Source organism: Diadema setosum, chromosome 8 (assembly GCF_964275005.1).
Source record: "Diadema setosum chromosome 8, eeDiaSeto1, whole genome shotgun sequence".
NCBI classification, from domain to species: domain Eukaryota; kingdom Metazoa; phylum Echinodermata; class Echinoidea; order Diadematoida; family Diadematidae; genus Diadema; species Diadema setosum.
In genome coordinates this window covers 37,780,637-37,801,587 of record NC_092692.1, presented here as the reverse complement: position 1 = coordinate 37,801,587, position 20,951 = coordinate 37,780,637, and the positions used below count along the sequence as shown (strand labels likewise).

Here is a 20,951-nt window from a genome sequence, read left to right as displayed (position 1 = left end):
ACTGGAAAAAAAGTAAAAGAATTTTCCCTGATTCCCCTGATTTCCCTGATGGGCAGGAAACCCTGACTGAGTGTAAGCTCTTTTGCTGTCTTTTCGACCAATAAAACATGTAAAGGTTAGAAAAAACACACACACAATTCATCATCACAATACTGTAAAAGTGGAAGTTGTTGCGCTTTTTGCAAGACATGAAGCTGGGGTGAAAATAAAAGCAACACAGTTTGTTTGCTTTTTTTTTTTTTTTTTTTGCTATTGCTGTATTTGCTTGTACTTCTTGTTCCACAAAATTCATCATATCCAGCTGAACACAAAGGGGGAAAAAAGTATTAACGCTAAAATTTCCACTTTTACAGGACTTCTCAAATTACAGCTCAAATCACTTCAATAACGACAACATGAAATACAACTCTGCACAAAATTAGTCACTGTGTGTACGATGGTTGTGCATAGCACTTTAATCAACTAGAATTTCCACAAAGTACAGCGTCACAAGCAATATTTTTTAAAAAGAGTGAGAAAGAGGGAGCTTTCTTTCCACTTATCCTGTGATTCGTAACACCCAACAGCTACAGAATAGGCAGATGAAAAATACAACCTCAGAAGATTATGCATGTTTACACTAACTGAATAAATTATCCTATAAATATACCATACCATACTGCTGTACAGGGTGAAAACGCTCGCAATTTTCGACTCGAGTAAGTTTGTAAGGAATGCTATGCAAACTTGTTGTGAGATACCCACGACATTGTTACGAGCAAAGCTCGGTGCAAACACAACGTCCACATAAATTCATATCATTCACATTTTTGGGAGGCAGGACGCGATTAGGTGTACCTTCGTATTAGATGATTACAGTCTGTCTTGTCTCAAGTTCAATCAGACATTAACATGAATAATCAGCAAACCTGTAAAATAAAATGCAATTACATATATAATTTACCAAATATTACGGCATGGCACTTAAAATCAATAAAGCAGTTAAACTCACTTATACAGTCCTTGAACTAGGACAGACATGTACCTGAAAGATGTTACAAATTAACTTATGGGGGGGAAAAAAGAGAAACACATTTTACAGACATATCAATCATTAAAAAAAAAGAAAGCATTTTAAACAAATAATCATAGTTATCAAAATAACCATTTCTTATGTAATGATCAAGCTGATCAATTTAGCAAAGCACATTACACAACATAGCAAAATTGATGTTCATTTTATCTACCTTTTGGCCATGTCGCAATCAATACATTGTACTGCACTTTGTCAATCCAGGAGATAGTCAAAATGTGCTGTTTCTAGCAAAGAGTTGATCTACACTGGCACTTGGCATGACTCTACTAATATCTGTTCATGAGTTTATGCATCTGATTTACACATACAGACAGACTCCCGTCATGGTGTTAAATGTCCTGCTCCAACCGGTGAGTTTACAATTAAAAAACAATAAACAATAAAAATTTACTCAGAACTGACACAGTTGGGTCCAGGAATAGTTCTGCTTCACACACATGTTCTCTGATCCCTAGCGCCTAACATATTTACAGACTACTAGTCCTCAACCTCTGAAAATAATTGAGAACAGCACAGACCCATGTGGGGGGATTGCATTTCAAGTAAAGATTTAAAAAAAAAAAAAAAAAAAAGACACGGGGGAACAAATTGCAAGCTCGACAGAGTTCACAACTAAATGCCAATTCACGATATTTCAAAAGGCATAGATATTCAACAATTGAGAGTCAGTTTGGGCTCGAGGTAAGTTGGATGATGACTCTAGCTATGTGGCGAGACATCGCTCAAGTCATTCAGTGGCATTTTCTGTTTCTTTTGGGTTTTTTACTTTGTTTCTCTTTTTTCTTTTGTTTTCTGTATAGTCAGGCATGTCAGTTTCCTACAAGCCTGCATTTCCCCTTCATTTTATTTTTGCTCTTTTTTTCCTACATGTTACTAATGCTAAGACACAAAGTGCAACATACAAATACTGCGGAATGATTTGTTTGTTTTTCTTGTTGCTTTTTTTTTTTTACTTGTTTCTCATCAGAACAAACACCAAACAAAAACGTCGAGACATAAATGAGACGACTAAACCTTGGACGATTTCCTGGGAGAAAATGGACTCTCAGTCCTGGTTCAGTCTACGCTTCACAGACTCTTCGGAAAGGGACATGCCTGACTTTCCCTATCACAGCGCCTTTTCTCAAAAACCACCGCGGGACCGCCATACATCTGAGGGCATAGGAAAAACAAGGACAATTTTGTCGGTGTTACTTTTAACCGCCACACTGGAGTTCGGCAGAGGATGTCAAGAGGTCACAAGAGGTCACGGACAAGACACGATTGACACCCTGGTGTGACGTGCCCTGTTCTGTGAGCAGCCCAACATATCGCTCACAGCGAGTGCAGAAGTGATGCCAACGCAACACTCGTCTTAACATCACAGCCATTCTTGCTTAATCCTCGTGCTTTACCAACCCCGTATGGTTACATTTTTTTTTTCTGCTTTCTTTTTTTATAACTGTCCAAAACAAGAAGTAAGACTTTAGCTTTCTAAAAAATAGAGGTGCACTTTGTTGGTAAAAAATATAGCATGCGAGGTCAACGACCAAACCCCAATTTTGAATATTTATGTACATCATTACAATATGTAATACATATCTATATACAGGTAATAACACAGGGAGAAGTCAGGCTGAAAATAATACCAGGCCTCCACAAACTTTCTGTCAAGAGGCACAAGTCATAGAATTTTAAAGTTGCAGTCAGGGAAATCAGTGTTGGAATGATTTCCAAATGTCAGTCATGTGTGCCTGAGGAGACCCAACTTTTCTAACCAATTGGAAAAAAAAAAAAATAGAACAGCATGCACACATCAGCAGATCATAAGTCCACATTAGTGCTACTCCCATTCGTGTCTGACAGAATGGATTCAATGCAGACAATCAAATCTCCCCATTAAGGTATAGTATATGATACAAGTTATATTCACATTCTGAAAGTTATGCCATGGTTTTGGACTCCTACTGACTGGCCGGAGGGGCAGGTCTACCGCCAGCCTGGTACTGTTGGTAATACTGCATGTACTGCTGGTAATATTGAACATACTGAGCATATGCAGCAGGGTCAGTTTGGGCCATCTGAGCCATTTGAGCCATCTGGGCTGGGTCCATTTGAGCCATGCCAGCTGGGGCAGCAGGGGGTGCTGCGCTAGCGCTAGAAGCGTGGGGAGCACGTGGGGGCTGCGGGGCACGCTGGCTGTTTGGCGGGGGAATTGGGGGCTGCTGAGTGGGAGGTTTGCGCTGGCTGTTTGGGGGCGGGATAGGGGGCTGGTCGGTGTGCTGCGGTGGACGCAGCGGCATCTTGCGCTGGCTATTTGGGGGAGGAATGGGGGGCTGTTCAGAGTGCTGCTGCTGCTGCTGCTGCTGCGGCTGCATTGGTTTGCGCTGGCTGTTGGGGGGAGGAATGGGGGGCTGCTGCATTGACTCTTGACCCATAAGTGGCGTTGGCCTGCCGGACAGTGGGGGCGGGCCTTGTCTTCCAGGCATGTTTGGCCTGCCCATACCACTCTGGGGACCATTGTGTGATTGTCCTGCTAGACCCCCATGTGGCCCACTGCCCAGAAGGCTGGGTGGTGGACCCTGTTGCCCACCTGTACGACCCCCATGAGGACCCCCTTGAAGTCCTCCCTGCGGCCCAGCCTGAGCCCCACCACGGAATCCACCCTGAGGTCCATTCTGGGGCCCATTCTGAGACCCAGTCTGGGGCCCATTTTGAGACCCACCTGGTGGACCCCCTCGCATTCCGTGCTGCCCACTCATTCCAGGGCCCTTGTTCATGGGAGGTGACCCACCAAAGCTATTTTGTTTTGGGCCCTGTCCATAGCTCCTACTACTACCACTACCAATCCCCTGCCCATCACTACCAGAAAGATTTCTACCTCCTCCATATCCTTGGCTGCCTCCACCGTAGCTGTTGCTGCCACCACCACGGTCACTGCTGTTGTAGCCACCTCGTCCACCAGATCCACTTCGGTTTCCGCCAGAGTTGCGATCCCCAAACCTACTTCCTCCGCCGCCACCCCCAAAGCGACTTCCGCCGCCAAAGCCATTGCTGCTACCGCCAAAGCCTCCCTTGCCGCCATCACGTCGGCCAAATCTGTCACCACCTCCAGTCCTGTAACGATTTCGGCCTGTAGAAACCAACATTGAACTTTGTTAAAGGTTTACGTACATCTTATTGACGTTTTATGGATACATTTCTTGGCTTCTCTTCAATGCAAAGTATCAACGAATATCACAAAACACAAGTTTCTTCATTCATTGTGAAAGACGTTTTATTACTGGTGTAATGTGTCAAGTCATATGCTTTCTCTCTTCAAAATGCAGAACTTGAGGAACTTCACTGTCATTACTTATGTGCTTCAATCAATGTTATATACTGCAAAGGAAATCTGAATTGACCATGGAACCCAATCTGGTACGCTGTTCATTCTTATGAATTTGTAAACATTCTGCAGGTTGGACATTTCTTCCAGTTTCCCCCGACTTTCAGTTTCCTACTTTACCAATGCATACTATCATATAATACTGACCATGAGACTTGCAGACCTCAGATTTCATCAAATTTGAGTTAAGGCCACTTTTTTGAGAGGGCACAGATCCAATTAAAGAGGCACAAGTATCAGAATGTTGTGGCCATGAACGGTTTGACTTGAGGGAACGCAAGTTACATGAGTACACAAAGTCCACTGTAAGACTGTCTTTTGTCAGACCAAACCAGCCAGCAGAGGCATTGTTCATATCGTCTGTTGAGAATGAGAAGGGCGTTAAGTTGTCTTGAACACTATGGGTTTTGTGGCAACGTAACGCCCTTATCATTCTCAACAGACGATATCATGAAAAGAAATAAATGATTATTACACAACACTAGTAACTGAACATGAGACAAACCTTTGCCTCCATAACTGCGGGCCTGCTCGGCAAGGGAGATCAGCTTGGGGTTGATGACCTGGTTGGCTTCGCGGAGCACTTGGAGGAGGTCGGGGGCTTGCTTGATATTATTGGGGGTGAAGAAAGTGTACGCAGTGCCAGTCCTGCTACTGCGAGCGGTGCGCCCGATGCGGTGCACGTAGTCCTCAGACGAATTGGGGTAGTCATAGTTAATGACAAACTTGATGTCTGACACATCTGTAGCGTTACAGTGAATGGCATGCCAACCAAAGTGGGGGTGATGTTGGCAAAGGACACCGTAACGATGAAGGTGAAGGGGGAAAAAGGACAGAGTCAGCATACAAAATGTCTAGTGGAAGAGGCCCCTTTCTTTAACAGACAGCTACTGCCAAGCAGCAAGCCATCAGGGACCAATCCCTGTAAGAGGAAAGTTTGTCTTGGGGTACTTGGTAACAACACCACACTCTCACTCATCTGGCCTTCACATACATGTCATACTGTTACTGTGCAACAATGGATGCAAACTCCCATATCATGAACAAGTACTGCGAATTTCATAAGTTAAGAGACTCACCTTTTGATCTGCAAATGAAAAATGTTAGCACGATTGACAGGGAGCATGCATCATGAGAATAAGACGTCATTGTTCAAACCAAGAAACGGGGAAACCCTTGGTCTTTGCCAATGAAGTTGCACACATATACAATAAAAACGTAGTGTCAGTAAGTTTCCTTGGAGTGTGATAACCCATGAAAACATCAAGATGTATTACGAATATCATCCATCTGATACAGCCACCGTGCACTTTCATCCCACAGTGGCTGCACACAAAGCAGTGGCAGGATGTAAAGAGGGCAAAACCCTTTGTAGGAAATAAAAAATATCTTTACGGGTCTGTACATATTAGCTCACAGGATAAATGAAATGCAAGGAATGCCACTAAACCCGTTGACAGGGAAACCATCAAGCTTTAACCAGAAAAAGACATGTTAATGGTGAGGAGATGGTAAGGCAATTTCTTTTTTATTTTTTTCTTTGGGAATGGCTTATGAGTAGTCAACGGGTCGGTAGAACAGTACTCACTGATCCAATGTGCATTTCCATGGAAGGGGTGAGTGAGGCAGGCGGTCCCCGGACATGACAAGTGGCTTCCTCAGTGTGCGTGCGGGAGAGGCTTTGGGGTTCCACAGTGGAGTGAGATAGCGGCCGGTGTGAGCAGTCCTGCCCGGGATTCCACAGGCAGCCGCGCACACGCAGAAAAAAAAACACACACACACAGAGCTACAGGCAGGCGGTCCAAGCCACCAGGCGGCGAGATCGCTCCCAACTCGCCAGTGGCAGCACCGCCCCGGAACTGTCTCTTTTGCTTCAACAGTCATAGATATGTGTATGCATTGAAAACTCGCCCCCACCCCTCCCTTCTGAACCTCTTTCAACTGTGTTATCGGTTTCATAGATCTTGTGCATTCTGCTGTAGATCACCATGATGGCTGTACAACAAACTTCTTAGGACCATGATGCAGATATAATGGTGATGGTCAAGGGAACGATAAGAGACTGCACTCAACTAACATTGAGGATTGAAAATACAAAGTAAAGATGTATCATGCACAACCTTCTTTTAGCATTTCTCCCAAACCTCTCCAAAAATATCCTTGTGACATGCCATTTAAACAGCATGAGCATGGTCGGTTCCATAATTGCGCCACCAACTGCTCAACATTCGAGGGTGCTCTAAACGCTATTTTGGGGGATTACAGCTGGATAGAAGAGGGCTGGCCCCACAGGGAGCCACAGCCAGGGTTTCATCCCACTCTTTAGGAGAATAACAGTTGCCTCTCCCCGCTCAATACGGTGACGACGTGTCATGCCACGGGCCCTGCCGCATTTACTCAAATATCTACAGAGAAAAAAAAAGTATGGGAAACTGAAAAGGTAGAATTATCATGAGCCTATGACGTAATACGGTGAGAAAAGCAAACACACACACATGTAAATCAGGCGTTATCTGCTTTTCATGGTCACAAGTATGTGAAATCATTTCAAAAGATATTTAGCCCGCCACTGCCATTTCAGATACTCTTCAACATCTCAATACTTAAAAGGTCATCGCAAATTTACTTCTTAGTTGGTAAATCACTCACACTCTCACTGCAGAATTACTGAACAACCATAACTTGCAGCACATCACACTTTACAGATTTAGACGGTAAATATCGAGACTTCCTGAAACAAGCATCCTCGATCAAATGGAGAATCTGTGTGGAAATTCATGGGGGATGCTGTATTTTGACTTGAACTGAGAGGGCATAGCATACGAAATACAAACCTAGACCACGAGAAGCGACATCTGTAGCCACCAAGATTGGTGCCCGCCCAGCACGGAATTCTGCAAGAGTAAAAACAGAAATGAAAATAGTAAAACATCTGTTTTAACCGGCACTCAATACTAAGTTTCTGTGAACAATACCTCAAAGCAGCTTCTCTGAAAGAATTCATATAAGAAGACCAATTTCACTAGGACTTGCTTACCCAGTCTCCCGTAAGCATTGTAAGGTTGCAACATTAACGCTTTCAACAAGAAATCCTGTTTCTGTTCCAAGGACACAAGCATTCATTCATGCTGTGAGGACGGAGTATGATAGCTGCATGTTCACTTGAGCAAAGACCGGAACGAAGAAGACTAGAATACGGTACGGAAACAGGAATACATCCCATCTACTCATGGTGCACTACATTTCGAGCAAATGGGGCTACCATGGCTGCCAGGAACATGGTGCACCTGTAGCATAACAGCAGCATCAAAGAGGCATAGCTGCTTGCAATGGTGTGTCTCACTCACATGTCAAGACTATCAATGCAGATGAAAACACTTGATCGTACTGAGGGCTTGCTTAGGTTTGCACAAAGGAATACTGTATACGCCAGTATTTCGCAAGGTTTTTATTTTTGCCAATTTCGCGAGTCAGCTGCTATTCGCGAAATTAAAAACACGCAAAAAATATTGACTCTAATGCCGACATGAATGTGACGTACGCATATACGTTTCTCCGTTCAGTACAGGACTCCACGATCGCGAATTGAAGGGAAGTACAGATTCGCAAAAATTTAGACTCGCGAAATATATGGCGTATACAGTATTTCGCGAGTCTAAATTTCCGCGAATCAGGAATTCCTTGACGATTTCGCGCGTGGTTAAATTCGCGATCCTGGAGTCCTGGACTGAACGGAGAAATGTACACGCATACGTTACATTCACATCAGAATCAGAGTCAACATTTTCGCGTGTCTTGAATTTCGCGAACAGCACCCGACTCGCGAAATTCGCGAAAATAAAAACATCTTGAAATATTTGGCGTATACAGTATTCTGGTCAATTCTCACCTGACAGCACCCAATCTCTCTCTGGCTGTGACTTGTCTCCATGAAGGCACATTGCTGGCCACCTGTGCACAGACAGAAAAAGCAGACATCCAATAAGCACTTGACTCACTTTGATATCACGGACCACTATCGTCAGCAGAGCTCTCACACAAAAACACTCCTTTCCCTCACCATATAAAATTTGCTTCATTTCGTATATTGTCATCTAATCATCTGGATCACAGCAACTGAATAAACAGAAGGAATGGCAGGAAGCCATACCAGCACAGTGAAGGGTTCAAGAGAACTCGACAGCATCATTGTATTGATTTGCTAGGACAGGAACGGTTTGCAATGGGGGAAGGGCTAGAAAAGTCACAAAGCCTTCAAAATGACAACATACCCCATCCCCCCTAAGTTTTCTTTCAACTGCTCAATCGAGCATTATTCATCACAACACAACAGCATCACTTGTGTAGAAATAGCGTTTTCTTAACTTGAATGTCGTGAATTTAGTTCACATCAAGCAACATCAAAGCCACATCGCTAAGAAATAAAATTCACTGTAGCTACAGATATCACACAGGAGAAATTTTGGGACACTCTTGACAATTCACTTCCTAAGATATTTACTGCTTTGGAAGAACCGTTGCATTCATACTGTAATAGTTTCACAATATCTTACCCATCTCGCCTCATCCTGCGAACCAGGTCATCAGTTCTGCGCTTGGTTTCCACAAAGACCAGAGTTTTGTTCTCCTTCTCTTGCATGATCTCTTCGAGCAGGAGGATGAGCCTGTTCATGAAAATATACACATTTGTTTTCATTCAGCATACACACATTCGGCAAGCTTTTGAGGGAAACCAAATTTTGTAAATGAACTATGAATATTTTAAAGTGTTCAAAAACAGCTGGTTTATTGAGACAAGTTTCCTTGAATTGAACAAGAAATTCTGCAGATTAACAGCACTTGCTTGAGCTGCCTTGGTAAAGCACCGTTTTTATCAGCTATGTTCATTGCACTCCATCAATAGTTGCAATAAAAAGCTACTATTACCCTCAAACAGGATCTATGTCTTTGTGACTGATATGCACACTGTGAACAAAGAAAGTAAAGGGACCAGCCAAATGCATGCACACTCACTTTTTGTCTTTTTCGTCGTCATTGCACACATCGATGATCTGTAGGATGTTGTGATTGGCGGAGAGCGAGAGGGAGCCGATGTTCACCATGATGTAGTCCCTGATGAAGTCTTCGGCCAGGGCTTGGACCTCCTTGGGCCACGTGGCACTCCACATCAGAACTTGTCTGTCCGGCTGTGGCAGGAGACCAGGGTAATTGACGGTCAATCATTAACAAGGGGAAAATTCTCGTCCAGTCAAGCTATGCCCACAGCATAGCCGGAGAGTCATGCAAATCTTCTCACAAAGAAGCATAAGCACAATATAAGACCAATGCTGAAGAATACCAACTTCGTGCCGTGAATATATCATGTTCTACAGTATTAAGGTAGATGATAGAGCCGGGGAGGGGGGGCAGGCCCCCTCCAGATATCAGCCGTCGACTGCGCGATCGAGACGAAAATTAGCACACACATTGCCTATGATGTAATCTAAAGTACCATGAAGTAAATTTTTCAAAAAAATTAGCATTTATGCTAATTTATGCATAATTATGCGTGAAATCAGACAATTTGGTATAAATCACTAAATAAACCTCAAAACAGGAACATTTTTTTTTCAAAATATTCTTTTTAGTGTCCTTAGCAAATGTAAGAGAAAAAAATTGTGCCATCGGAAAAATTTCTTAAGTATTTTATTGTTTTTTTGAATTTATTATGTATTTCCTTGTTTTTTTCGATTTTATGTTTTTCATTGTTTTTTCAATGAAATTTGTCTGTGACATTGTTCCAAACAAGAAAATATGTTACTAATTGATTTTAATCAATAAAACCCCAAAATAATCATGCTTTTATGAAATTTGCCTGAAAGCACAGTTTGCATTGAAATTGTACACAAATTCACATATTTGAGCAATTTTTGGTCTGACATGCACGTACATAATTATGCGCAACTTCGGTACTGTGCGCCCGGGCATCGCAAATTTGGTATCAAAAGATGCGGGAGACTTGAAAGAAAAAAGTCATGCAACGTGGCGGCAATAGCCCCCGCCGCCGCCTAGTTAGGGTTAAGCAGTAATGGAGTCACGTATCACATTCCTCTCAAAGCATTATGCATGTGAAGGACTTGTAAAATGTGGTTAAAGTTGGTTTTTTTTTTGTGTGTGTGTGTGTTCAAACACCAGTATGACATTTGATTGGGAAAGAACTTCCCATAGAGAGATAGGAGTAAGGTATGCTGAGATTTGCATAACAAAGGTACCACTTTTAATATATCCACTTACCCTGATCTGTTCCATGATTTTCCTGATCTGTGGTTCAAATCCCATGTCCAGCATGCGATCGGCCTCATCGAGAACGACGTATGTACACCGCTTGAGGTTGGTCTTTCCAGCTTCGAGGAAATCTATAAGCCTGCCAGGAGTAGCAATGCAGACCTCCACACCTACAATATGGAATGCGTGAAATGCAACCGTTTATGACCCACACCACAGCACTACAAATACTGTATACGCCATATAATATTTAGCAAGTCTAATTTTTCATGAATAGGTACTTCCCAACCATTTCTCGAGGGGTTAAATTTGCGATAGTAGAGTACAATACTGAACAGAGAAAAAGTATGCATGTCAACATTTATTCAGCTAAAGTGCATGTACTTCAAATGAAAGCAATGCATTTGAGCATAATAAATCAAGGGTTTTCACAAATTGGACAAATTGCTTCCTCCTAATACTTATGTAATGGTGAAAGGAATGAGGAAGGAGAGGTTATCTGACATGGGGCATATCATATCACTGCAGTATTTCATTGCACTCACAGCCCACTCAGAACTTTTCTATAAATTCTAAATTGACATGACCAATGTACTGAAAGACAGCTAGAATCATCCAGGTGAAGAAAAAAAACATCAAGTGGACAGTTACAGATGAATTCCAGTCCAGTTATAAGTTAGTCTGATATGAATGAGTACAATCTGGAGTACAACAGCAAAAATTCAATCAGATAAAAATAAGGAAGTTCTAAAATGGTGAAGTCTCAGTCACTTGCATAGAACAGTTTTCATATTGTTGATTTGAATATGCAAATGAGTTAGCAGATGTCATAACTTCACAATTAAGACAATTCAAAGTCTCAGATGTGCAAAACATGTTATTCTTGGTTGAATAATTTCAGCATAATGATCAGTTGGATATATCAGTGTTTGAGACTGAGGCATTAACACATTTGAATGAAAAACTGAACACAAAATTTCAAAATTTATGCACAAACAGTACAGCTAGTTGTGGGGGGATGCCAACTACATTATTTGCATAATATATACTGACTGTTCAAGAAGTGTCATATGTCTTCCTTATTCTTCATCCGAATTTGAGCAAATTTTCGATGCTGTGCTAAGAAAATTTTCAACTCCTTTTTCTCAGACTAACGTTTACGTGCACTGGAAATTCCCTATAAGCACTCTCTAAAAGCTTGCACAGACTTATTTTACTCTTTTCGTGTCAAGTGTGTGCTAAATTACCTACCCCTCTCAAGATCCCTGAGTTGCTGGCCCTTTGGGGCCCCACCATACACACAGGTGCTCTTGATCTTGGACGAGCGCCCGTACTGGAAGGCAACCTGCTGGACCTGCTGAGCCAGCTCTCTCGTCGGTGCTAGCACAAGAGCCTGCATGAGGGTCAAAGGCAAGATGGCACTCAAACCAAGGTGCGGCAGCCAGCAGGCATACCATAGCAATGCTCGGCAGAGGGGCACTAAAACATTATGTGATCACTTGCATACACTTATACAGTACAACAAACTAAATTTCAGTTATTTCTTCAAATCTTTGACCTCCTGCCACACTCCTAGGCACCCAAGCAAACTAAGATATAATCAAAATGCCCACAGAAAAGAGCCATTATATAAGCCCAATCCTCCCAAGAGCACAGTGATATTTTCCTCACTTATCTGAATGGACACATCAACACATCATCTAGATACAAAGCTATCTTTTTTCTTTTTCTTTTTTTACCAATCAGCACATAACTATGCTGACAAATCATTTGGGCAGAACGGCAGACACAATGCAAATAAGAACTATCTCCTATAAAGGATCATTCCTAAGGGACTGATCAAAATCATACCTTGGAAATCATACTTTAACCCTAATCAGGCTGGGCTTTTTTGGCTATGCTATATCTGGGGGGGGGGGGGGGGGCGGATTCCGCCCCCCCTTCAGATCTCGCCTATGGAACGCGCGATTGCGCCGAAAATCGGCACACGCGACGCCCGCGACGTATTCTATCAAAATGTATGGTTGCTTTCTCCGAAAAATTTTTCTTATATTTTATATTAATTAATTATTGTAATTTATGCATAAAATCAGTTTTGGGCTCTAAATCACTTATTAATGCTCCAATTAAGCTAATTTCTTTTTTAAAATGTTTCTTGTATCATTCTTCTGAGACATAGGATAAAAAAAAAATCTGTATCGAAATTAATTTCTTATGTATTTTATTGTTTTTTGAATTTCTTATGTATTTCCTTGTTTTTTGACCTTTTGTTTTTGTTTGTTTTTTGGCCAAAATTTGTCACAGACATTTTTCGAAGCATTATTATGCTAAAATGAATTAATTTCGGCCATTCTAAGTGAACATATGAATTTTTATATGAATTAATTGAAAAAACACAATTTGCATTTGATTTGTACACAAAATCACGTTTTGGAGCAATTTTGGGGTTGACAAATTTTTTTCGAACGGGCGTCGCGTCAAAACGGTACGCGCGGGCGCAACAATTTGGGTCTCAAAAGTTGCGCGATACTTGAAAGAAAAAAGTCATGAAACATCGCGGCGGGAACTTATCGCGTTGCAAAGATATTGCGCGAAATGTCGAGGGGGGGGGCGGATTCCGCCCCCCCCCCCCCCCCAGCCTGATTAGGGTTAATCAAAGTGCATTAATTAATCAAAGGCACCGCAGGTCACGACCTTTCTACAAACATATTTATGCTGCATGACAATGAAATGGCCTTTAGAAAAGTGATTAGGTGTTTAGACATTTTTAATTTAAGCCCTGGTAAAGAATATCTTGAGATTGCAAATGATTCTGGTGTTGTAGGTTCATTGTGCCCAGACATGTATCACAAACACAACAGACAAGCATTTTACATATTTCATTGCTGTCACTTACGATCGGTCCGTCGCCTCGCTCGAGGAATGGTTGGTGGTTGATGTGGACAATTGCGGGCAGCAGATACTGTAAATAGACAAGAGTAACATATACGTATTATGATGCACACAAAAATAAACACTGAGACTGGCTGGCTACGTGTGGGGTGATAAACTGAAATCACGGCACTATTGCTAAAAGCAGTCATCAAGCATTTGATGTCTGGCTGTTACAACAGATTTCTGTCTCGTTCACTTTTTTTTTTTTTTTGTGTCACATGGAGTGCTACTCAAACCAACAAATTCATTATTTTTTTTTTTATTGACACACACCGCATAGGCATCACTTCATATTGCAAAATTAGCCAGTAATGCAAATGCATTTCCCTCCGCCCCCGCAGTATGTCCCCGCCGGAAGTAGCATTTTGTAGCAAAATGTACAATATAGGTCAAAAATCAAGGTCAAAGAAGTCAAAGGTCAAAATTCTGTGTAGAAGTTTTGAAGCCCTCACCTAGTGCCATCACATAAAGCAAACGGAATCGAAATCGGGTTAGAAATGGCGAAGGAGTAGCACTTTGTAGCCAATGTACAATATAGGTCAAAAATCAATGTCAACGGTCAAAGAAGTCAAAGGTCAAAATTCTGTGTAGAAGTTTTGAAGCCCTCACCTAGTGCCATTACATAAAGCAAACGGAATCGAAATTGGGTTAGAAATGGCGAAGGAGTAGCATTTTGTAGCAAAATGTACAATACAGGTCAAAAATCAAGGTCAAAGGTCAAAGGTCAAAATTCTGTGTAGAAGTTTTGAAGCTCTCACCTAGTGCCATCACATAAAGCAAACGGAATCGAAATTGGGGTAGAAATGGCAAAGGAGTAGCATTTTGTAGCAAAATGTACAATATAGGTCAAAGGTCAAGGTCAAAGGTCACGACTGAAATTCTGTGTAGAAGTTTCAAAGCTATGTAGTGCTATCATATAAAGCAAACAGAATCAAAATTGGCTCATAAATGACAGAGAAATAGCAAATTAAACATTTTGATCACACACGGACGCTCACACACACGGACACACACACGTACGGAGCCCGTTTCATAGTCCCCTGCTTGAACTCGTTCGGCGGGGACAAAAAAATATAAATATTAGTTTCTTGCCCCAACTTCTTGAAAGGAGGAAAAGGGGTAATTAGCCTAGACCCTACTGTTGAACCATCCACACAAACTTACTGAAAGGGTCTTCCCTGAGCCAGTTGCTGCAATGCCAACCATATCTCTGCCACTGAGTGCTATAGGAAAACCCTGTGCTTGGATTGGAGTTGGGTGCGTAAAACCACTGTTGCTCAGCTCCCCCATGACATAGTCTGCACAAGAAACCATATGAGACAAAACTGTAAATCATTTGTGCTAAAAGGATATTATCAAAACGGGGTCCTATACATTCAAGAAAATACACAGGTATGCAGTTGAATCTAATCATGAAAGCAGACTTGAGATTTTGAGTTTGTTTCCATCTCTGAGCATGGACTTCCAGATAAATGCCTCACTACAGGTGTCTCCTTCATTCAGTCCAGAACAAGAGTGTGAAATTAGTTACATGTGTAAGCATTTGTACTCACCTGGAAAATTTGCTTCGTGGAAATGGAAGACCGGTCTTAGAGGCTCTCTACCTCTGACCGTGATCTCCTTTTCTCCACAGTATGCCTGGATTTCTGTCTGCATTTGAGAAATGAAAAAAAAACAACAACAAATAAACATATGAGAAATGAAGAACACAAATATATTGGCATCGCTTTGTTCTTATCTTCGCCTTACCCAAGTTCTTAAATCACAGCTACAACACAGACATACATCTAAGACAGTTCCTAGTTAGTGCCAACAAAATATAAAACTCTTTAAGTGCTCGTTCTTATAACTCAGCAGAAGCGGGGTTCAACTGTTCAGGGGTCACTATCAGCCACCAAGCAAATGGAGAGCCCATCAGTCTTGAATTGATTTTAATACCTGTCACCCATATCAAATGCACAGTACCTTTACGATTTGTGTTGTCAAGACAAAAAAAAAAAAAAAAAAATTCAGCTGAAATGCTATATGTTGATGTAGACCCTGCTCAAGGACAATCTTCTTCTTCTTCTAGCATTGGCAATGCAAACATTGCAAATGATGTGTCTCCAGAATTACTTCAAGTGACTTTTCTATCTCGATGAGACGATTCATGTCTAAGAATGAATCAAAGCAGACACTTACCAGTTGTCTATTTGTGACTTCATGGTGTTCTCTGTAGAAGTTTTTCTTGAAGGGTGCCAGCTTCTCCATGTCCCATCTTGGCTTCCTGAGCCTCTCCCCTGGTTGTCCAAACTTCTCCTTTATACCACCTGGACCTCCCATCCCAGCTCCTCGGCTCCCAAACCGTGGTGGTCCACCAAAGCCACCCCCAGAACCTCCTCCACGACTGCAGAAAGGGGGAAAAAAAATGAAACAAATAGACAAATCTAAAAAAAAAAAAAAAAAAGGCAAGATAATCAAAAGTGACAGAATAGAACGAAAGCACTAAGCACAAAAGCACAAAATACCTTGTAGGTGCAAAATTGCATCATGGACGTTGCAGCACCCGTTGGTGACCAAATTCTGGCAAGTGGGCACTAAAGTTGTACATCGAGTCACTGCATTGGCACGTATGGAGATTTTGGTTTTCTTTTGCGGAAACCAACACACTCTGAGCTTGCTATCATCCACAGCAAAACAAAAAAAAAGAAAAAAAATCTCAAAAGATTGGCAGATTTCTCAATTTTTAGCACTTTTTTTTTTTTGGCGACCCATACTCTTAAAACTGGGCTTACTTCGTGCGCGTTTTGAAAAAGTTGCGCCGATTCTGCATTTTTGACAGCAAAATTTGGGATTTTGGATGGATTTCTGGAGAGGGATAAGGCCGTAGGGGACTTTTCTGTTGTGAACGACAGTGCCAGTAGAAGCCTACATGTGATTTGCAAATTGCATGTGCTGTGACAGTAAAACTTACTGGCTTGTAATCAATATTAGTGATAAGTGACCAAATTCCGGTAGATGGCCGAATACTGGTAGGCTTACCCTATATTACAGCCTATCACTTATTTCCTATTTAATGGACAAGTCCACCTTCATATATACATGTGGATTGAGTGAATGCAAGAATATCAGTAGAACACATCAGTGAAAGTTTGGGTGAAATCCGACAATCCGTTCAAAAGTTATGAATTTTTACAGTATCTGCGCAGTCACTGCTGGATGAAAAGACTACTAGGGTAAGGGCACCAGTATTCGGTCAGCCCCTGGTATTCGGTCACTTATCACTAGTCACCAGCCAGTAAGTTCAACTGTCACAACACACGCAAATCACATTAATTCACATACTTGCACACTCATTCACAACAGGAAACTCCCTTCCAAAAATCCATTCAAAATCCCAAAAACTTTCCAAAAGCGCCCGCGGATAAGGCCCAGTTTTAAGAGTATGGGTCGCCGAAAAAGCGCTAAAAATCAAGAAATACGCCGTTCTCTCACGGGATTTTTCGCCTATCGCAAGCTTGGAGTGTAATGGTATCCTCAAAAACGCAAAAGAAAAACAAAATTTCCGTACGTGCCGATACAGTGTCCCAACGTACAAGGGTTGAATGCAAGTGCCAAGGCCCCAGTATTCGGTCACCAACAGTCGCCGCAATGTCCCCGATGCAATTTTGCGCCAACAAGGTAGCGCGCGCGCGCATTTTTCAGCTGCTTTGAACACGCATTGACTTTGAAAGCGCACATCGCGTGACCGAATACTGGAGCCGGTGACCGTATACTGGGGAATTTTCAAGGTGAAATATTTCGGGATTTTGCGCAATTCTGTGAGATATTTAACAAAATGAAAGTTGAGATTAAAGAAATTTGATATATTTCACATACATTGCTGTAGATATGATGTATGTGTGTATTATTTTAGTTTGAAAAATATTGCAAAAAAGCTTAAGTGACCGAATACTGGGGATGTTACCCTACAGTGTATGATGTCACATGCGTACGATATAAGGAAAATAAAAAGAGAATTTCATAAAACTGTACTTTTTGAATAAAGTGCACATTTCTTCGACTTGTTACTGACGTATCTTGAGGGTAATATTATTCCCCCTGCCTTCTGAAAGAGAGAAGTATTCTTTTGTTACGTGAGAAAAGTGAAAATATGTTGAATTTTCTTTATTCTTTCTTTATATTGTTGTACACATGTGACATCACAAGTTAATGTTGTTTTGGTTTTATAGCTATACAATTAGTTAGTAGTCTTCTCATCCAGCTGTGACTGAGCAGAAACTTCAAAAATTCGTAACTTTTGAACGGATTGTCTGATTTTCCTCAAGGCATGCCTTTCCTCAAACTCTCACTGATGTGTTCTACTAATATTGCTGCATTCACTCAACCCACATGTCTTTGAAGGTGAACTTGTCCTTTAACGTTGGTCTGTACCAAGCTACTTTACATCTTCCAAGCATCTCCAATATTAACCCCCTAATCATGCCAGAAACGTGTGTTGCTTGTGTGCTTCCATCACACCGATTCACGGAAAGCGGGGAAACATTCATTCATGTCATTCTCATTGACATTCACCATTTCACTCTCAGCTCAGTTTTGTCAATAACATAAGGCAAAATAATGTCAAATTGTTAGTCCACAACTGCCACTAGTGTTTCAAGCTCGAGTCCTACATCTTATTTTTCAGAATGAGCATTTTTTACATGAGTTTACGGTTCTACTTGGGGTGACTTTCAAAAATCATTCAAATAGTATTCGGTGCACTGCTTGGTGCGCACACACCATCACTGCACACGGAGGCAATGCTCTGCCCCCACATTGTTCCAATGAATGGAAGATTACATACATGTCATGACGTCGCGTTACCGGCGTTTTTTTTGACAAGAATTAGTGCTCGATTTTGCACACTTACCCTCCACTTCGTCGATCTGATCTATCGAAAGATCTTCCTCTGTCGCTAAATCTTGACATATTTGACGCTGTTGGCGGTAACAATGGCAAATGAAAGCTATTTTCTGAAATTTACAGTTACGCTATCCTCCTTCCTTCTCAGCTTTGTCAAAACGATGGTGCATGCGATGAGAAATTCCGGCGACTCACTGTAAAGTATATGAAAATATCTTTCCGCGAATTAAACACCTCATTCCATCAAATTGAAATAATCAAGGAATATCATCAGTATTGGTAGGATATCACAAACCACCTTCAAAAACTATCATAAGTGTCTATGTTGTATCAAGAATAGTGCTATAAAGGAAGCATAATTTGGATCTATATTTTACAGGATTACCCACATCATGCTACTCAGTGTAATCCGCCGGCTAGACGACATTCACATGCTTAGTGTGCATGCGTGTACGTGTGTGTGCATGTGAGGCTCCCGTCCTATGATGACGAAGAACTATCGTACCATGCCTTTGTGTGCAGTTCCGGAAACTTCCTGTTACGTACCATGCGCCCTCGTGAATGCGCAGCGAGTTCAAACAGAGTTCATTCGTGACGTCAGACCTCTGCTGCACTGCACTGACAAGTCGTGTTAAACAAAAAGAAAAAAAGAAAGAACAGTACGAACATACGAAACAAAAGACGAAGTTGGAAGCGTGTGTGGAAGCATTTCAACTTCCAATGGAAACAGCCAATCAGGAAGCTGGATTTTTGTCGTTTTCATGACAATTGCCATTCCAGCAAGAGTTGCTATCAACTTTGTATGCCCGGGGGGGGGGGGGGGGGGGGGACGTCTGGGGGTGGGAGGAGGGCGTGTGGGGGGACTCACAATTCAGTTCAGTTCAAGATAGTTCTGTATGAGAGGGGAATTCAGTTTTGACTTTTTTACGAGAACATTACTTCTTATATGTGATATTGAAGAGCATACAATTCTCAGAGAAATTCAAAATTATACCTTATGGTCTTGAGGGGAATGCATATGATAAAATCCCTGCTACCCCTCCATTTCAACATTTTCAGCATTATGTAGTAAATAATTATGCATCAAGGCTTAAAAAATTGTGTTTATATCATATTTGATAAATGTTTTCGATAAATTCGATATTTCGATAAATGTGTATTGCTCCTTTTAGCATGATGATTATATGTTTTGTACACAAATATTCCTTGCTGAAAATCAAAAACGAAAAATTAAGATAAATAAATGAAATGAAATGAACCCTCAACAGGCAGGAACGATTTGCTATAAGGCGTGATTGTCTAGTATACGATAATATTAACCAAATAAATATTGCGCTTACGGACCATCAAAGAAACATTTGCATGGATTTCTTGTCTATTGCTTGCCTCTTACTGGAAGCCAGAGACGAAGGTACAGACACCAGTAATATCTAATGATTCAGCAGTGACTGAAAAGAAGGTGGAATATGAGGGAAATAATCAGATGCAATGTATAGGCTTCAGAGATGAGGGCGCTTTCCACGTCACTGTGAAGGTCTTTGATCTTGACCACACTAAACTCTTAGAATTTCGCTCAGGCATACAAGTTGAAACAGATTTTTTTTTTTTTTAAACTCTAGAATACGATTTAAAGTTCTATGTCTTCGGTGTTTCATACCGAAGAAAGCCAACCTGCTTCATTTCCAACATTCTTCCAGTTTGCATGAAGAGTTTGCTTGCTCAAATTCCGCTCAGAGATTCCCTATAAAGAAAGACTTTGTTTTTATCATGTATAGCTATACTAAGTATACATGCCCCATTCATTGCACTTTAGTTTATTCCACACCTAAACAAAATGCGAAGTCCCTCTAACTCAAAAGAAAGCATATCCAGAATCCCAAATGAGATACATTTTAGTATCTTACTATCAAGATGGTATGGAAATGATTTCCTTTTTCTGATTCAGTAGTTTTCGGCATCACAAAGAAATGAGGCTCGGGGAGGAGAATCGGACTTTTACAACAGAATGTTTGGCCAGAAAGGCAATCATAAAACATCTAACCCACTGAAATAATGACGTAACTGAATAATGACGTAAATATACAACACGTTTTGCATCTCGTGTATACTTTTCCAATGAAAGTTTGACCGTGATTACCCTATACAGAGCACATCAACATTAAAATAGATTGTAAATTCAATGAAGTAGAATCATAGAGTATAGCAATAGGGGAATTCATAAATCAAAGCGTAACTATACATGTTCAAGGTGATCTTGACAATATTAAAGTAACAAACAAAAAATGGTTGAATGAATATTGCCTGTGCCGCAATGTTGATATCTTTTGTACCATTTGTATTTCTTCTGCACTATATCTGAGTATACCGTTGACATGATATTATGCTTTTATCAGAAAAGATAACTTTTTTTTTAATGCTCAACGTAGA

The 20,951-nt window shown here is 41.2% G+C and overlaps 1 protein-coding gene across 2 annotated transcripts; it reads right to left on the bottom strand.

Annotated features, from left to right (window-relative positions):
* Positions 1 to 422: 422 nt before the first annotated feature.
* On the bottom strand, positions 423 to 18,682 carry LOC140231469 (probable ATP-dependent RNA helicase DDX17). Of its 2 annotated transcripts, XM_072311599.1 has the most exons (14): positions 18,532 to 18,682; positions 15,822 to 16,026; positions 15,194 to 15,290; positions 14,805 to 14,938; positions 13,603 to 13,668; positions 11,958 to 12,099; positions 10,716 to 10,876; positions 9,456 to 9,628; positions 8,996 to 9,106; positions 8,332 to 8,393; positions 7,277 to 7,336; positions 4,948 to 5,184; positions 3,936 to 4,187; positions 423 to 2,227 (listed from the first exon to the last, which is right to left on the bottom strand). In XM_072311599.1, the coding sequence occupies exons 1-14, from the start codon at positions 18,588 to 18,590 to the stop codon at positions 2,199 to 2,201; spliced, it is 1,788 nt and encodes a 595-aa protein (XP_072167700.1). In that variant the 5' UTR covers positions 18,591 to 18,682; the 3' UTR covers positions 423 to 2,198. The 2 variants fall into 2 exon arrangements, with proteins under 2 accessions (XP_072167700.1, XP_072167699.1); XM_072311598.1 differs by having other exon boundaries at positions 423 to 4,187.
* Positions 18,683 to 20,951: the final 2,269 nt, after the last annotated feature.